Below are 19,140 nucleotides of genomic sequence, written 5' to 3' on the forward strand. Positions count from 1 at the left end.
ATGTCATCTGTGAAAAGAGAGAGTTTGACTTCTTCTTTGCCAATTTGAATACCTTTTATTTCTTTTTGTTGTCTGATTGCTGTTGCTAGGACTTCTAGGACTATGTTGAACAATAGTGGCGAGAGTGGGCATCCTTGTCATGTTCCTGATCTTAAGGGAAAGGCTCTCAGCTTTTCCCCATTGAGGATGATATTCGCTGTGGGTTTTTCATAGATGGATTTTATGAACTTGAGGAATGTTCCCTCTATCCCTATACTCTGGAGAGTTTTAATCAGGAAAGGATGTTGTATTTTGTCAAATGCTTTTTCTGCATCAATTGAGAGGACCATATATTTCTTCTCCCTCCTCTTATTAATGTGTTCTATCACATTGATTGATTTGCGAATGTTGAACCACTCTTGCATCCCAGGGATAAATCCCACTTGGTCGTGGTGGATGATCCTTTTAATGTATTGTTGGATCCTATTAGCTAGGATTTTGTTGAGGATTTTGGAATCCATATTCATCAGTGATATTGGTCTGAAATTCTCCTTTTTGATGGGGTCTTTGCCTGGTTTGGGGATTAAGTTAATGCTGGCCTCATAGAATGAGTTTGGAAGTTTTCCTTCTGTTTCTATTTTTTGAAACAACTTCAGTAGAATAGGTATTATTTCTTCTTTGAATGTTTGGTAGAATTCCCCAGGAAATCCATCAGGCCCTGGACTCTTGTTTTTTGGGAGGTTTTTGATCACTGCTTCAATCTCGTTACCGGTTATTGGCCTATTCAGGTTGTCAATTTCTTCCTGTTTCAGTCTTGGCAGCTTATAGGTTTCCAGGAAGGCCTCCATTTCATCCAGATTGCTCAGTTTATTGGCATATAGCTGTTGATAATTTCTAATAATTGTTTCTATTTCCTTGGTGTTACTCGTGATCTCTCCCCTTTCATTCATAATTTTATTAATTTGGGTCATTTGTCTTTTCTTTTGTATAAGTCTGGCCAGTGGTTTATCGATCTTATTAATTCTTTCAAAGAACCACCTTCTGGTATCGTTGATCTGATCTACTGTGTTTCTGGTTTCTAATTCATTGATTTCTGCTCTAATTTTAATTATTTGTCTTCTAATGTGTGGCTTAGGCGTCATTTGTTGCTTTTTCTCTAGTTCTTTAAGGTGTAGAGTTAGTTGGTGAATTCGGGATTTTTCCATTTTTTTGAGTGAGGCTTGGATGGCTATGTATTTCCCCCTTAGGACCGCCTTTGCAGTATCCCATAGGTTTTGGACCGACGTGTTTTTGTTCTCATTGATTTCCATGAATTGTTTAAGTTCTTCTTTGATTTCTTGGTTGACCCAAACATTCTTGAGCAGAGTGGTCTTTAACTTCCAAGTGTTTGAATTTCTGCCAAATTTTTTCTTGTGATTGAGTTCCAGTTTTAGAGCATTGTGGTCTGAGAATATGCAGGGAATAATCTCAGTCTTTTGGTATCGGTTGAGACCTGATTTGTGACCCAGTATATGGTCTATTCTGGAGAAAGTTCCATGTGCGCTCGAGAAGAATGAGTATTCTGTTGTTTTAGGGTGGAATGTTCTGTAAATATCTATGAGGTCCATCTGGTCCAATGTATCATTCAAAGCTCTTGTTTCCTTGTTGATTTTCTGCTTAGATGATCTGTCCATTGCTGAGAGTGGAGTATTTAGGTCTCCTACAATTAACGTATTGTTATCAATATGACTCTTTATTTTGGTTAACAGTTGGCTTATATAGATGGCTGCTCCCATGTTGGGGGCATAGATATTTACAATTGTTAGATCTTCTTGTTGGATAGACCCTTTAAGAATGATATAGTGTCCTTCTGTGTCTCTAATTACAGACTTTAGTTTAAAATCTAATTTGTCTGATATAAGAATTGCTACCCCAGCTTTCTTTTGAGGTCCGCTGGCATGGAAGATGGATCTTCATCCCTTCACTTTCAGTCTGGATGTATCTTTAGGTTCAAAATGAGTCTCTTGTAGACAGCATATGGATGGGTCCTGTCTTTTTATCCAGTCTGCAACCCTGTGCCATTTTATGGGAGTGTTTAGGCCATTCACGTTGAGAGTGATTATTGAAAGATATGAATTAATTGTCATCATGTTGCCTGTGAAGACGTTGTTTTTATAGATTGTCCCTATAAATTTCTGTTGTAGATCACTCTTGGGGTCTTTCTCCTTTTATAGAACCCCCCTTAATATTTCTTGCAGGGCCGGCTTAGTGGTCACATATCCTTTCAGTTTCTGCCGGTCGTGGAAGCTCTGCATCTCTCCATCCATTCTAAATGAAAGCCTTGCCGGATAAAGTATTCTTGGCTGCATGTTCTTCCCATTTAGTACCCTGAATATGTCTTGCCAGGCCTTTCTGGCTTGCCAGGTTTCTGTGGATAGGTCTGACGTTATTCTGCTGTTCCTCCCTCTGTACGTAAGGAATCTCTTCCCCCTAACTGCCCTTAAGATGGTTTCCTTAGTTCTAAGATTTGCAAGTTTTACTATTACATGCCGGGGTGTTGGCCTGTTTTCCTTGATCTTAGGAGGGGTCCTCTCTGCCTCTAGGACTTGAACGTTTGTTTCATTCCCCAGATTAGGGAAGTTTTCAGCTACGATTTGCTCAAATACATCTTCTAGTCCTCTTTCTCTCTCCACTCCCTCCGGGATTCCAATTATTCTGACATTGGAACGCTTCATGGTGTCACTTATTTCTCTGATTCTATTTTCATGGATTCTGAGTTGTTTTTCCCTGGCCTCCTCTTTTCCCTTTTTATCTATTATATTGTCTTCCAGGTCGCTTATTCTCTCTTCTGCCTCAGTTACCCTAGCTGTTAGATTATCTAGATTGGATTGGATCTCATTGATAGCATTTTTAAGTTCTGCCAATTCACATTTTATTTCTGCCCTCAGAGACTCTATGTTGCCATTAATTGATTTCTCCATTCTAGCCATTGTCTTCACAATTGCTAGCCTGAATTCCATCTCCGACATTTTGGTTATATCTGCATCCATTTGTAAATCTGCAGCATAAGTCATAATCTCTGAGTCTTTTCTATTTTGGGGGCTCCTCCTCCTAGTCATTCTGTTGATGGGTGTTTGAGGGAATGTATAGAGTCCAAATTATTGACCAGAACCCAAGCAAGATGCACCTGTTTTCTTGGGACCTTAGGGTTGCTGGCCTCTTGTTTTCCCAGCCTGTCTTCTGTGGGAGGGGCCTGCCCTGCTGTTCCTCAGGCAACCCTGTTCGGGTGGAGTTGCCCTGCGCTCCTGTGGCAGAGGGTGGGCTCAGTGGGAATCAGTTTTGGGGGCTTTTGTTCTCTGGCAGCTTTCCCTGGCGGCTTTCCGCGTCTCTTCCGCGAGTCAGAGCAGAAGAGACCGTTTCCAACCCTCTGCCTCAGAGCAGAGAGACCACAGTCTGTTCTTCAGTGAGCTCTCCAGGCCACACTGCCTCCGTTTCTGTCGGTGCTGCTATAAACTGCAGCGTCCTTGGTTGTGCGCCCCTCCGCAGCGCCCCCAGTCCTGACTCCAGGTCGGGGCACGTCTCTGCCCTTTGTGCTTCTAAAACCGCCAGCTGCTCCCAGTTCGCGCGCGCGACCCTGCTCCTCCGGGTTTCCGTCCTGGGGGCTGCAGTTCACAGGCGCGACCCCGCCGCTCCGAGTTTCTGCCCCCCGGGCTGCCCTAAAGTCCTTTCCCCGCCGCTACCGGTCTGCAAGTCTGCGCCCTGTCCGCAGCGCGTGAGCCTGTAGCTCACCGGTGGTGTAGGATCCCCACGGCCAGGCACCCTCCTGCTGCCGTTTATCCTCCGATATCTGCCCCCAGAATCACAGCTCCCCGCTTCCTACCTCAAAACCAACCGCCTGCGATATTCTGTTTGTAGAGATCCAGATCTTCTTACATCTCAGGCTGGTTTCGTGGGTGCTCAGAGTGGTCTGGTAGATATCCAGCTCAATTCTGGGGACCAGTTGAAATAGGGTCCCCTACTCCTCCACCATCTTCCCCCCCCTTGACTATTCTTTTTCAAGATTGTTTTGACTATCCCTTGAGATTACATATGAATTTTAGGATAGGTTTTTCTATTTCTGCAAAGAATGACATTGGGATTTTGATAGGGATTGTATTGAATCTGTAGATCAGTTTGGGTAGTATTGCCATTTTAATAGTATTCAGTTTTCCAATTCATGAACATGGGATGTGTTTCCATTTTTTTATGTCTCCTTTTATTTCAACAGTGTTTTGTGGTTTTCATTGTATAAGTCTTTCACCTCGTTGGTTAAGTTAATTCCTAAGTATTTTATTCTTAGAATTGTTTTAGTGGGGATGCCTGGGTGGCTTAGTCAGTTAAAATGTCTGCCTTTGGCTTAGGTCATGATTCCAGGGTCCTGGGATCAAGCCCCAGATCGGGCTTCCTGCTCAGTGGGGAGTCAGCTTCTCCTTCTGCCCCTCCCCTCCTGTTCTCTCTCTGTGTCTCTCTCTCAAATAAATAAATAAAATCTTCAAAAAAAAATTGTTTTAGTAGTTTTCAGATTATTCATTGTTAGTATATAGCGATGCAACTGAGTTTTGTGTGTTGACTGTCGTCTGCTACTTTGCTGAATTTATTAGCTATAATTTATTAGCTATAACAGTTTTGTGTGTGTGTGTGTGTGTGTGTGTGTATGTGTGTAGTCTTTAGGGCTTTCTGCATAGAAGATAATATAATCTGCAAAGAGAGATCATTTTACTTTTTTTCCAATTTGGCTGCCTTATATTACTTTTTCTTGCCTAATTGCTCTGGCTAGAGCTTCCATACTAAGTTGAGTAGAAGTAGTGAAAGTGGCCATCCTTGTTTTTGTTCTTGATCTTACAGTCTTTCACCATTGCATATATTTGCTGTAGATTTTTCAAGTATATCTTTTTTATGTTTAGCTAGTTTCTTTTTACTCCTAGTTTGTTGAGTGTTTTTTATTGTAAAAAAGCGTTGAATTTTGTCAAATACATTTTCTGCATCAGTTGAGATGATCATGTGTTTTTTTCCCTTTATTCTGTTAATGTGGTGTATTACATTGATCAGTTTTCATATGTTGAGACATCCTTGCTTTCCAGGAATAAATTCCACTTGGTTATGGTGTATAATCCTTTTAATATGCTGCTGAATTCTATTTGCCAGTACTTGAGGATTTTTCGTCAATATTTGTAAGGGATATTGGTCTGTAGTTATCTTGTAGAGTCTTTGGTTTTGGTGTAAGGGTAATGCTGGCCTCGTAGAATGAAATAGGAAGCATTCCCTCCTCTACAGTTTTTTGTAAAAGTTTGAGAAGGATTGGTATTAGTTCTTTAAATGTTTGGTAGAATTCTCCAGTGAAGCCATCAGGTCCAGGGCTTTTCTTTGTCAGGAGACTTGATTACCGAATTAATCTCCTTACTAGTTAGTTATAGGTCTATTCGATTTTCTGTTTCTTTCTTAGTCTCGGTAGGTTTTTTGTTCCTAGGAATTTGCCCATTTCATCTAGGTTATCCAATTTGTTGGTGTACATTTTTCATACTACTCTCTTGTAATCCTTTGTATTTTTGTAGAATCAGTAGTAATATCCCTTCTTTCATTTTTGATTTTAGTAATTTGAATCTTCTCTTTTTTTCTTAGTCCATGTAGCTAAAGGATTATCAATTTTCTTGATCTTTTCTAAGGACCAACTTTTGGGTTCATAACGTCTATTTTTTTTATATTCTACTTAATTTATCTCTAATATTTCCTTTTTTCTGCTAGCTTTGGGTTTAGCTCTTGTTTTTCTAGTTTCTTAAGTTGTAAAGTTAGGTTGTTGACTTGAGATCCTTATAGCTTTTTTTTTTTTTTAAGATTTTATTTATTTATTTGACAGAGAGAGACACAGCGAGAGAGGGAACACAAGCAGGGGGAGTGGGAGAGGGAGAAGCAGGCTCTCCACTGAGCAGGGAGCCTGATGCAGGGCCCGATCCCAGGACCCCGGGATCATGACCTGATCCAAAGGCAGATGCTTAACGACTGAGCCACCCAGGCGCCCCTCCCTATAGCTTTTTAATGTAAGTGTTTACATTACATCCCTTTCCACTGCTTTCACTGTGTCCTATAAGTTTTGGTATTTTGTGAGTTTGTTTTCATTTGTTTTAAAGTATTTTCTAATGTTCTCTGTGATTTCTTTTTTGTTCCATTGGTTGTTTAAGAGTGTGTTGTTTCATTTCCACAAATTTTAAAATTTGCTAGTTTTACTTGGGTTACCGATACCTGACTTCACGCAGTATTTTACTTCTGTTATCTCTCACTTTTTCTATGAGTATATGGCTTACTGTCATTACTATCTCCTTGTCATTATTAGCTGGAGAAATATGTTACCTCTACATATTGAAATTGATTTCCTCAGTAAGAATATACAGTGGGATGAGTTACTTGTTAGGATGTTTTCTTGCTCATCTCTCTTTATTTGGGGTGAATATCAAGTGGCAATGCTAACCATGGTACAGCAATATTAAATAAAATTTCCATTAAGTTGGTACATAATTCCATTATTTTCTGTTTCTACTAATATACATTATAACAGTTCTGATAAGATCATAACCTTATCTTTAAAAATTGGTTTCTGGTATGAAACATCAATTCATTTAATAGATATTGACTATATAATATGTACCAACCATTCTGTTAGGTTCTAGAGATGCAATAATGAATAAGACTAATACAGCTCTTGCCCTTAGAGTACTTATATTCTTATGATATAGTATGATGAACACCTGGGTGAGGATAATTTAGGATACCATGAAAGCATATAGAAGGAAACCTAATTCTGTACTTGATAAGAGGCATAATGTAAGACTTGCTGGAAGACACATTAAAAAAAATTTGGGATATAATAGATAAGGAATTAACCAGGAAAATGTAGAAAAAAGTGGGCATGAGAAAAGTATTCCAGAGAGAATGTGTATAAAAGCTAGAGAGGAGAGAGTGTATTATTTCAGATATCTTAACAAGTAGTTTGTTCAAGAGGTGAGTGTATGAGTGGTGGGAATGGGGGTTTGGTTTTGTGAGTAGTGAGAGATGAGGCTAGATAGGTTAAGCAGAAGCCATCTCTTGAAGGGCTTTGTAAGACATGTGGAGGAGTTTGAAATCCTCTGAGTGCAATAAGGAACCATTGAAAAGTTTTAAATAGGGAAGTTATATGATTTTCATTTTAGGAGTATCCATTCTGACTGCAGAATGGAGATTGGATTGAGACCTGGGGGTAGGGACATTCAGGGAGGAGGCTGTTGTAAAAATTTAAGAGATGATAGTGGTAGCTAGTAGATATGGAGAGAAGTGGATAGGTTATCAAGCTGCTTAGGAGGTGTAATGGTAGAATTTGATGTGGACTTGATAAGGGTTTTTGGCTTGAACAACTATATGGGTTCCATTCAGCAAAATAAAGAACACAAAAGAAGCAGGTTTGTTGTGTATGGGGATAATAAATTTCATTTGGTTTACTCTATTTCTTTTTGTTTAAAACTTTATTATCTTTCCATCAAAATGGCATTGAATATTATTTAACCCTGAATTTGCTGTGTTTAGTCTTGGACATTCATTGGGTTCCCTGAACACTTTGCCTTTAACCTAGAAATCACTTGGTAAGACTTTCATAGAGAATGGCTGAAAATAAGACACACTGAGAATATGTGTAATTATTATCATAATTTTTAAAGATTTTATTCATTTATTTGTCAGAGAGTTGGGGAGAGAGAGAGCACAGCAGGGGGAGCAGAGGCACAGGGAGAAGCAGGCTTCCTGCTGAGCAAGGAGTGGGGTGTGGGACTCGATCCCAGGACCCTGGGACCATGACCTGAGCCAAAGGCAGATGCTCAACCAACTGAGCCACCCAGGCATCCTTGTGTAATTATTTTTCATTGGGGCAATATTTATCCTTTCTCAGGCACTTTTTCCCCCTTTATTGACTTTTCTTCCTCTTCAAGTCACTGTTTTGCATTCAGTTCTTACTGAATTTTCCTTTCATGCAAATTCCTTATAATTAGAGTCCCTCAAATTTTCTAATCATATCATGTCCTATAAGCGGTCAAAATAACAATGAATCATGGAACACTACATCAAAAACTAATGATGTAATGCATGGTGATTAACATAACATAATAAAATAAAACTAAAAAAAAATAACACTAGAGTGAAATAATACACAGTTTTTACACTTTTCTTGTTCTCTAAACCTTTTTCTATTACAATAAAAACTCCCAAATGTGTTTGAAGGCCCCTTGTGCACCTTTCCTTCCTTTCTCAAGGTAATGACTATTCTGAACTTGGTTGTATTCGTCTGTCTTTTTATACTTTACTACATATATTGTTGTGTTTTATATTCTGTGTATCTTTCTGCAAACTTTTTCACTCAATTTTTTTAGTAAATTCATTTAACTGCTGTATGGTATTATATGAAAGAATTGATTTATTCATTCTTTTATGCATGGATAGACATTTTGGTTATCTCCAATTTTTTTGCTATGTCAAACAAGATTTCAGTAAACATCCTTGTTTTTTTTTTTTTAATTTATTTATTTTTAAAGATTTTATTTATTTATTTGACAGAGAGAGACACAGCAGAGAGAGGGAACAGAAGCAGGGGGAGTGGCAGAGGGACAAGCAGCCCCATGACCTGAGCCGAAGGCAGACGCTTAACAACTCAGCCACCTAGGCGCCCCAGTAAACATCCTTGTTATGTATTCTTTTGCTCATGTAGTCACATGCAAATGTTTCCTTAGGGTATAAGAAGTCAGGCTATATGTTTCTTCAGCTTTACCAAATGTGGCCAGATTGTTCTCCAGAGCAGATGCACGAATTTATACTGTTACCAGTAATGTATGAAGAGTTCCCATGTTTTTTTTTTTTTTGAAGATTTTATATATAGAGAGAAAGTGTACAAGCAGGGGGAGCGGCAGGCAGAGGGAGAGGAGGAAGCAGGCTCCTTGCTGAACAGGGAGCCCGAAGTGGAGCTCGATCCCAGGACCCTGAGATCATGACCTGAGCTGAAGGCAGACCCTTAACTTACTGAGCCACCCAGGTGTCCCTACAGTCTTTGTTTTAAAGTCTAGTTTATCCAATATAAGTATTGCTACCCCGGCTTTCTTTTGACATCCATTTACAAGATAACTCATTCTCCACCACATTCAAAGTAATTATCCATGACATGTATTTATTGCCATTTTATTACCTGTTTTGTCATTGTATCTGAAGATTTTCTCTGATCCTTTCTTTCTCTCTCAATGGTTTGCTGGTTTTCTTTGGTGATATATTTGGATTTCTTTCTCTTTATTCTTTGCATATTTATTAGTGGTTTTTGGTTTGTGGTTACCATTAGGTTTGTTATATAACCTCTTCTGCATATAGCAGTCTTTATTAAGTTGATGGTCATATAAGTTCAAACCTCTTCTTTACTCCTCTCCGCCCCATGTTCTGGGTATATGGTATCATGTTTTATATGCTTTTATTTTGTGAGTTCCTTAACTGATTTTTTTACAGAAAGATTCATTTTTACTGCTTTTGTGTTTCCTACCTTTATACTGTCCCTTTTAGTCTCCCCTTTCCACTCAGAGTCCCTTTAATATTTCTTGCAGGGCTGGTTTAGTGGTCATGAACTCCTTTATTTTTTGTTTGTCTGGGAACTCTTTATCTCTCCTTCTATTCTGAATGATAGCCTTGCTGGATAGTCTTCTTGGCTGCAGGTTTTTCCCATTCAGCACTTTGAATATATCATGCCACTCCTTTTTTTTTTTTTTTTTTTTTAAGATTTTATTTATTTGGGAGAGAGAGCAAGCTAGAGGAAGAGAGAGTGAGAGTGAGAGCGCGCGCACAAACGGGGAGAAGGGCAGAGGCAGAGGGAGAAGTAGACTCCCTGCTGAGCAGAGAGCCTGATGCGGGGCTCGATCCCAGGACTCTGGGATCATGACCTGAGCTGAAGACAGACGCTTAACTGACTGAGCCACCCAGGCGCCCCATATCATGCCACTCCTTTCTGGTTTGGAAAATTCCTGCTGAAAAATCTGCTCATAGCCTTATGGGGTTTCCTTTGTATGTAACGCTCTTCTTTGGTATTGCTGCTTTTAGTCTTTTTTCTTTATCACTATATTTTGTCATTTTAATTACAGTATGTCTTGGTGTGGATCTGCTGTTGTTGATTTTGTTAAGCGTTCTCTGTATCGTCTGGATCTGGATATCTGTTTCCTTCCCCAGATTAGGGAAGTTTTCAGTTACTATTTCTTCAAATAAATCCTCTGCCCCCTTTTCTCTCTCTTCTTCTGGGACTCCTATAATACGAATGTTATTACATTGGATGGAGTCACTGAGTTCCCTAAGTCTGTTCTCGTTTGCATAACTTTTCTTTCTCTTTTGTTCAGCTTGATGACTTTCCATTACTCTGTCTTCTAGGTCATTAATTTGTTCCTCTCTTTCTTCTAGCCTGCTGTTGATTGCATTAAGCGTGTTTCTCATTTCATTTATTGAGTCCTTTATCACTGTTGTTATTCCTTATTTCTATGTTAATAGCCTCATTGATGTCTTCCACTGTCTTCTCAAGTCCAGTGAGTATCCTTATGATCATTGCATTAAATTCTCTATCAGGCATGTTACTCCTATCTGTTTCACTTAGATCTCCAGCCATGACTTTGTCTTGTCCTTTCATTAGGGACAAATTCCTCTGTCTTCTCATTTGTCTAAGTCTCTGTGCTTGTTTTTGTGTGTTAGGAAAGTCAGTTACATCTCCTGTTCTTGGGCTAATGGCTTTATAAAGAAGAGGTTCTGTAGTGCCCTGCAGTATTGTGTCTTCTGTGCTCCAGGGTCCTGTTGTGTCTCCAATGTGTGCTACATGCACTCAGCTGTTGTGTCCTGGCCACTTTATTCTTCAGGTCAGTCATATGCAGAGGCTCTCTTTGCCTGTTGTGGGCAGTGTTTAGTCCCTGGCCTGAATGTGGTGAGTTTTAACTAGGTGTGCTCTGGTCTGCTTGTGAAATGAGACCTGTTGCCGCCACCACTGGAACCGAGGCCTCGCAAAACTCCCAGATTGGGAGATGTGGTGTTGGCAGGGGTTTGGGCTAGTCTTCTGGAACTGGGGCAAGTGTGACTGAGAAGGGTGGTTCTTCCGGATTCTGGGGGTGGGGGTGGGGTGTAAGCAAGTAGCAAATACTGGCACTGAGCTGATTCTTTAGGTGGCTCTGTGTTTATGCTGAGGGGCATGGGAGGGAAATGGTGTCTGCTAGTTCTTTTGTATACAGAAGGGTCTTTCCAAGAATGCTGCTTCTCTGGGACATGCTCTGAGATGAGCAGCTGACCTGACATTGTTCCCCAGGTGTTCTGCAGATTGCTCTTTCAATGCCGTATGTACACAGGCTGTTTGCCTTGCCTATTCTCCAAAAGTAGTCCTAATGTCCTCTGAGCTCTCCCAAAGTCAAGCACACTGACCTTTAAAACTCTATAGGCTTTTAGTCCTGCTGGTTGCAAGAACTCACTTAATTCAGGCCCTCTCACTTTCCAAGCCAGTTGTTACGGGGATTCCTTTTCCCCGTGCGCTCCCCTGTGTGCTAGTTTGTCTCCTCCCACCCAACTGCAGTGGCCATGATCCCTTTCTCTCCCAAACCACCTCTCTGCTTCCTACCCTTGATGTGGCCTCTTCTATACCTTTGGTTGTGGAGTTTGATCTGTCAGTCTTCAGATCGATTTCTGGGGTATTTAGGATGATTTGATAGTTATCTAGTTGTATTCATGGGATAAGGCAAGCCTAGGGTCCACCTACCCCACCACCATCTTTCCCTTCCTGATTCTTAGAACTGTGTGTTCAAAGGGAAATGTCAGGTAAGTAGTATTTATTTTTTATCATCTAATTTTATTATTTTTTCACATATTTGTCATTTTCTTTTTTGTTAGTGTCAAAAAGGGTATTACGTGATTTCCTTTTATAAAGCATAAAAAGAGCCCTATGGGACGTGACTTTCTCCTTCTTAATGTTTATAAAATTTCTTATTATGGAAAATATCAAACAAAAAAATAAAGGTAGTGACATAATGAGCTTCCATGTATCCATTACCCAGCTTCAAAATTTTTAACACTTTGCCATTCTTGTTTTCTACCCCCTGCTTTTAGTTGTTGTTAATGGACTATTTATTTTTTATTTTTTATTTTTTATTTTTTTTAAAGATTTTATTTATTTAAAAAAAAAAAAAGATTTTATTTATTTATCCATGAGAGACAGAGAGAGAGAGAGAGAGAGAGAGAGAGACAGAGAGAGAAGCAGAGCAAGAAGCAGGCTCCCAAGGAGCAGGGAGCCCGATGCGGGACTCGATCCCAGGACCCCGGGATCATGACCTGAGCCGAAGGCAGACGACGCTTAACCATCTGAGCCACCCAGGCGCCCGTTAATGGACTATTTTAAAAGCAAATCCTAGATTATGATGTCATTTTATTCATAAATAATTAAATATGCATATTTAACTGATCAGGTTTTTTTTTAAAATAACAATCACTTACTATTATCCAGCCTAACAAAGTGACAGTATTTCCTTAATATAATTTAATACCCAGTCAATACTCAGTTTCTCTAGTGATCTCAAAGGTATCTTTTTACAGTTGTACATTTTGGTTTTTATCTCTTAAATCTATTTTATTATCCTCTCTTCCCCTCTCTTCCCCTCTCCTATTCCGTTGATTAAGTTGGAAAAACCTGGTTATATGTCTTGTGGAATGTACATTTTGGAGTAGCCCGATTTTTTTCTTTTGTGTTAATTTGTTCCTCTAACTCCTGTGTTTCCTACAAACTGGTTAGAGCTTGAGTCTCAATTAGATTCTAGTTAAGTTTTTTAATTAACTACATAGGTGGCGCTCTGAACTTTCTGTTGAATTGCATGACCAGACACCTAACATCTCATCACACTTTTTGTGTTAGTGATTGATGAGTAGTTTTGGTGGTGGGAGACTGATAAGTCCATATGAAGTTTTCCATGAGTTTCATCTAATTGTTTTGGCAGACTTTGATGATCCTTGCCTAGAACTATTTCATTAGGGGTTGAAAAATGCTGATTTTCTTATCCCATCATTCCTTCTACTTTTATTAGCTGGAATTCTATCATTAAGAACTTTCTTTCAAGAACCATTTTGTTACCCTGACCTAGAGTTTATATATGAAGGGCAAGATATATCCTTGATTGTTTCTCTTGTATCAATTTTCGGAGTAATGAGTTGATGTCATAATAACTTCTGGTAGTGACCAGTGATTTTTATCTGAAGTATCATTATAAACTCATGGATTTTTTATATATTTTTATATTTCAATCCATTATTATTAATTATTCATTTGATGCCCCGTTATCCTATTTGAGGCTAGTGGGATCCTCTTTAGATCGGCTAATTTGTCCTTTTGAAATGATCCTATTATTCTTTGCTGTTAAGGAAATTTAATTTTTGGCAGTTTTTTCCAAGCTTATCTTATGAATTTCTACCCCAAAGCAGGAAGAATCAGGCCTTGCTATAGTGAACCTTAATTCTTTTTAATGGGGAATGACATTTAGAGAGTGGAGTGTAGCTGGGTTCTAGGGATGTCTATTGCTATTAAGTTTGTCATTGATTCTAGGTGTTTTCAATGAACAGAGATAGGAAATATGTGAGTTCATGTTAATTCCAATTCAAATGTAAGATTATAGGGTTTATATACTTATATCTCTCTTTTGTTGAAACTCTTGCTTCCAATGACATTAAACATAATTAGATTTTTGTATTATCCTGTAATAGGCCTAAAATAATTTCAGAATAACAGTACTTATATTATTAACAACATTAAGGTTGTTGAATGCAGTTTGTTTCTTTGTACTTTTTATCCTTAGAATATACGTTAGATTGGATATGATTGGTTAAAATATTGTTTGAAAAACACCTGAAGTAATTCATTTCTTTGTGTGTTTATGCCCTCAATGTTGTATAGTTGGGTTTATTCATTCCAGCATTTTTTCTCCAGTTTTAAGGGATTGTCCTCTTTTTATTATTGTTGTTTTTGTTTGTTTGTTTTGGTTAAATATCTAGGAGTGAAATGGCTGGGTTGTATGGTAGACATATATTTAGCTTTTAAGAAACTGCCTAATTTTTTGTACCATTTTACATTCCTTTCATCAGTATGATTTCTTCTACATTCTTCAAACACTTGGTATATTCAGTCTTTTTAATCTTAGCCAGTGTAATGGATACATAGTGGTATCTCATTGTTTAATTTACATTGTTATATATATGTTACAACTGATGACTAACGATGTTGAACATCTTTCCCTGTGTTTATTGGCTAGTCATATCTATTCTTTAGTGAAGAGTCTAGGAGTTCTCTATATATTTTGGATATAAGTTCTTTATCAGATAAATGTGTTGTGAATATTTTTAACCAGTCTCTTGTCTTTTTATTTTCATATTAGTGCCTTTCAGAGAGCAGAAGTTTTAAACTTTGATAAAGTTTAATTATCAATATTTTATTTTTTAGAGAGAGGTGGGGGAGGGGCAGAAGGAGAGGGAGAGAGAGAATCTTAAGCAGGCTTCACGCTCAGTGCAGAGCCCAACGTGGGGCTTGATCTCACAACCCTGAGATCATGACCTGAGCTGAAATCAAAAGTCAGACACTTAACTGACTGAGCCACTCAGGCAGCCCAATATTTTTTTCACTTATTGATAGTGTTGTTGGTGTCAAATATAAGAAATCTTCGTCTCCGCTCAGGTCTAAAATATTTTTCTTATGTTTTTTTTATCTAGAAGTTTGATAGTTTGAGATTTCACATTAAGCTATAGGATACATTTTGAGTTGACTTTGTATGTGGTAGGCAGTAAAGATTGATGTTTATTTTCTTTTAATATGAATTCTTAATTTGTTGAGCAACATTTAAAAGACTTTCCTTTCTCCATTGAATTGCCTTGACATCTGTTAAAAATCACTTGGTCTATTTCTTGACTCAATTCTATTCCATTGATTTATATGTCTACCTGTAAATAATATCAAGCAGTCTGAACTACAGCTTTTTTAAAAAAATATTTATTTATTTGAGAGAGAGCAAGCCCGAGTGGGGGGAGGGGCAGAGGGAGAGAGGGACAAGTAGACTTTCCGCTGAACAGGGAGCCCAATGCAGGGCCCAGTACCAGGACCCTGGTATCATAACCTGAGCTAAAGGCAGACACTCAACCACTGAGCCACCCAGGGGCTCCTGAACTATAGCTCTATAGTAAGTATTGAAATCAGGCAGAAAAAGTCCTCCAGCTATGTTCTTTGGTAAAATTGCTTTGACTAGTCTATATTTCCATATAAATCTCAGAATCAGCTTGTCAGTTTCCAAAAAAAAATGAAAAAAAATGCCTGTAGGAATTTTGATTGGGGTTGGGTTGAATCTTGCAAAGAATTAGGGCAGCATTGTCATTTTAACAATATAGACTTTTTCTAATCCATGAACATGTTCTATCTCTCCATTTATTTAGGTCAGAGAAGTTGGGGTAGGAGACAAGATATTTTGACATTCACGTTAAACCACCATGAGTCGAACAGTTACTGTTTGCCCGTTGATGTCAAAACTTGGAAAAATCTCTCCCCTGCCTCCTTTTTTTTCTGCTCTTTGGTCCTCCCTTTTCTTAGTCTGTGTCTTTTTCACTGAAAGCAAATTTATCACAGGCTTAGTTTTTAATTCCTATCCTATCTTTCTCCTATTTAAAATTTTATATTGTTTTGGTTTCTAAATATCTTTTTTTTTTATTTTATTTTATTATGTTATGTTAGTCACCATACATTACATCATTAGTTTTTGATGTAGTATTCCCTGATTTCACTGTTTGTGTATTACACCCAGTGCTCCATTCAATATGTGCCCTCCTTAATACCCATCACCGGGCTAACCCATCCTCCCACCCCCCTCCCCTCTAAAACCCTCAGTTTGTTTCTCAGGTGCCCTCAATTTAACATTTTCACATATTTCTGTCTAGATCTTTCTGGCTTTCCTATATGGCATTTGAAATAATCTTTCTTGGGTGCCTGGGTGGCTTAGTCGGTTAAGCGTCTGCCTTTGGCTCAGGTCGTGATCTCAGGGTCCTGGGATTGAGCCCCGTGTTGTTGTTGGGCTCCCTTCTCAGTGGGGAGTCTGCTTCTCCCTCTCCCTCTGCCCCTCCCCTCCACTCGTGTTCTCTCTCTCAAATAAATAAAAATCTTAAAAAAATTATCTTTCTTTGACATATTGGCCTATACATTTCCTTGCTTTTAGTTTATTATAGCTTTTAGCTGTAATATTTGGTTCAGCTACAAAACTTGTTTAAACAAGGTGTGTCTTCCCCAACCCCTAGTGCTAAACTCAAGAAAATAATTGAAAAATAGTATCAATTCATAGACATAAAATTATTACTCTAGTTTCATATTACCAGATGTCTTAAGAGTAAAGTTACCAGTTTACGACTCCCCTATTAAATTTTGCCATTTTATGGTATAATATGACACAGACTTCTGGAGTAATAGTGTGCAGATTCCAATTCTGACTCTTTGCTGTGTGACCTTTAGCACAATAGTTAACCTCTCTCTGCCTTAATTCCTCATCTGGATTGCTTTGAGAATTAAATGAGTGACAAATGCCTGGCACATAGTAAGGCCTCAATAAATGTAGGCTGTTGTTTAAAAATATTTTTCTTCAGGGTTGTTTTAATTTCATATTTCTTTAATGATTAGTGAGGCTATTTTTCCACTTTTTCATTTTTTTTTATTTTATATGAACTGTCAAATATCCTTTTTTAACTAGTTTTTTTTTTTTTAAAGTAGGCTCCACACCCAACGTGGGGCTTGAATTCCTGACCCTGAGATCAATAGTTGCATGCTCTACTGACTGAGCCAGCCAGGTGCCCCATCTCCTTTTCTTAAGACAGAAGTTTTACTTCACAAACCAGTTGACATAGCAACACCAAAAGCCTAACTAACTAAGGATTAATTAAGTTAGACTTCACCAAAATTAAAGCTTCTGTACTTTAAAGTACACCGTTGATAAAGTGAAAAAACAACCCATACAGTGGGAGAGAATATGTGAAAATCATATTTCTGATCAGAGACTTGTATCCAGAATATGTAAACAACTCTAAAAATAATAAAAAGAATCAAATTTTTAAATGGGCAAAGGATTTGAGTAGACATTTTCCCAGAGATGATACACAAATGGACAATAAGCACATGAGATGCTCATCATCATCATCATCATAATGAAATACTACTTTCTACCCAATAGAATGGCTATAATATAAACAAATGGACAAAAAGTATTAGTGAGGATGTGGAGAAATTAGAACCTTCATACATGGCTGGTGGGATTGTAAAATGGTGTGGGTACCTTGGAGAACAGTTTGGCAATTCCTGAAAATATTTAAGCAGTTGCCATGGGACCCAGCAATTCCACTACTATCTATGAGTAATGTAAACAAATGTCCACTCAGAAAACTTATACATGAATGTACATAGTAGCATTATTCATAAAAGCCAAAAAATTAGAAATAACTCAAATGTCCCATCAACTGTTGAAGTATAGTCTCTCCATACAGTGGACTGTTACTTAGCAATAAAAAAGATGCTACAACATGAATGAACCTTGAAAACATTATACTGAGTTGAAAGAAGCAGTCACAAAAGACCCTATTTTACATGATTCTGCTTATATGAAATAACCAGAATAGGCAATGAGTGGTTGTCTAAGGCTGGGGCAGAGAGGGGGAGATAATGGGTAGTGACTGCTAATGGCTACAGGGTTTCTTTTTGGGGTGATGAAAATGTTCTAAAATTAGATTGCGATGTTGGTTGCATAACTCTGAATATACTGTAAACTATTGTATTCTTTAAATGGGTGAACTTTATGGTATGTAAATTACATATTATTAATGCTGTTGGAGGGAAGGGGAAAGGGAAGGAATCAATTTACAGGTCTGCCTTTCTTCCTGTCCATTCATTTTTTGCCCAGATTATTGGTTAGGAGTAAGATATTTGTCCTATGGTGATTCCTGCTGTGCTAGAAAATTGCATGCTTCAACTTAATTGATGTTTCATTTTGGTATGATGACTGATCATTGAAGTCTTGGGTTTTCTAGGTCCACGACCCCTATTAGTATGATTCTTACCATGTTTCATTACCTTGTAGATTGTTCCTTTGTTCATAAATTTAGGATGATTCTTGTTCAGAAGGCTGTTATAAAGTTCAAATGAAAGTGAGATAGCACTTTGAAAGCTGTGTAGTCCTAAATAAATATTTCTAAAGTTCTCTTTATTTTCTTTCCACAGGAGTAAAACACAAATCTTTTCTAACAGTTGAAGACTGTTTTGAGTTGGGCAAAGTGGCCTATACAGAAGCCGATTATTATCATACAGAACTGTGGATGGAACAAGCACTAAGGCAGCTGGATGAAGGCGAGGTTTCTACCATTGATAAAGTCTCTGTTCTAGATTATTTGAGCTATGCGGTATACCAGCAGGGAGACCTGGATAAGGCACTTTTGCTCACAAAGAAGCTTCTTGAACTAGGTATGTTAATTTGGCCTAATTCAAGGTTTTATATATATATACATATACACATTACACACACACACACATATATATATACACGTATATATATATATGTGTGTGTGTGTGTAATGTGTATATGTATGTATATTTGATATATATTTATATATATATCTCATGATAACCATGATATATAAAAGTGCTAAGCTGTATCGTAAGATAAATATATATATAAAATTCTGATATATGACTATATATCTTGTCTTATATATGTAATAATAAATATATATAATTCCAATAATTGTAATTCTGATATATAATTCATCATATAGCTTTGGTACATTTTTTTTCTTTTTCAAGTCTTTATTTAAATTCCAGTTAACACACAGTGCAATATTAGTTTCAGATATAGAATTTAGTGATTCATCACCTACACACAACACTTGGTGCTCACCACAGCTGCCTTCCTCAATACCCATCACCTGTCTAACCCATCCTCCACCCACCTCCCCTTCAGCAACCATCGGTTTGTTCTCTGTAGTTAAGAGTCTGTTTCTTGGTTTGCCTCTTTTTTCTCCTTTTATGTTCATTTGTTTTGTTTCTTAAATTCCACATAGGAGTGAAATCATATGGAATTTTCT

General features: G+C 37.9%; 1 protein-coding gene across 5 annotated transcripts in view; it reads left to right on the forward strand.

The window, feature by feature from the left end:
* Positions 1-19,140, forward strand: part of P4HA1 (prolyl 4-hydroxylase subunit alpha 1) — a 104,534-nt gene that overhangs the window by 42,470 nt on the left and 42,924 nt on the right. For all 5 annotated transcript variants that reach the window (XM_078077599.1, XM_078077597.1, XM_036114135.2 and 2 more), the window contains exon 6: positions 18,281-18,520. In XM_078077599.1, coding sequence (XP_077933725.1) covers positions 18,281-18,520 — 240 coding nt within the window. The remainder of the gene's footprint in view (positions 1-18,280; positions 18,521-19,140) is intronic.

This window comes from Halichoerus grypus, chromosome 7, assembly GCF_964656455.1.
Source record: "Halichoerus grypus chromosome 7, mHalGry1.hap1.1, whole genome shotgun sequence".
Lineage (NCBI taxonomy): Eukaryota > Metazoa > Chordata > Mammalia > Carnivora > Phocidae > Halichoerus > Halichoerus grypus.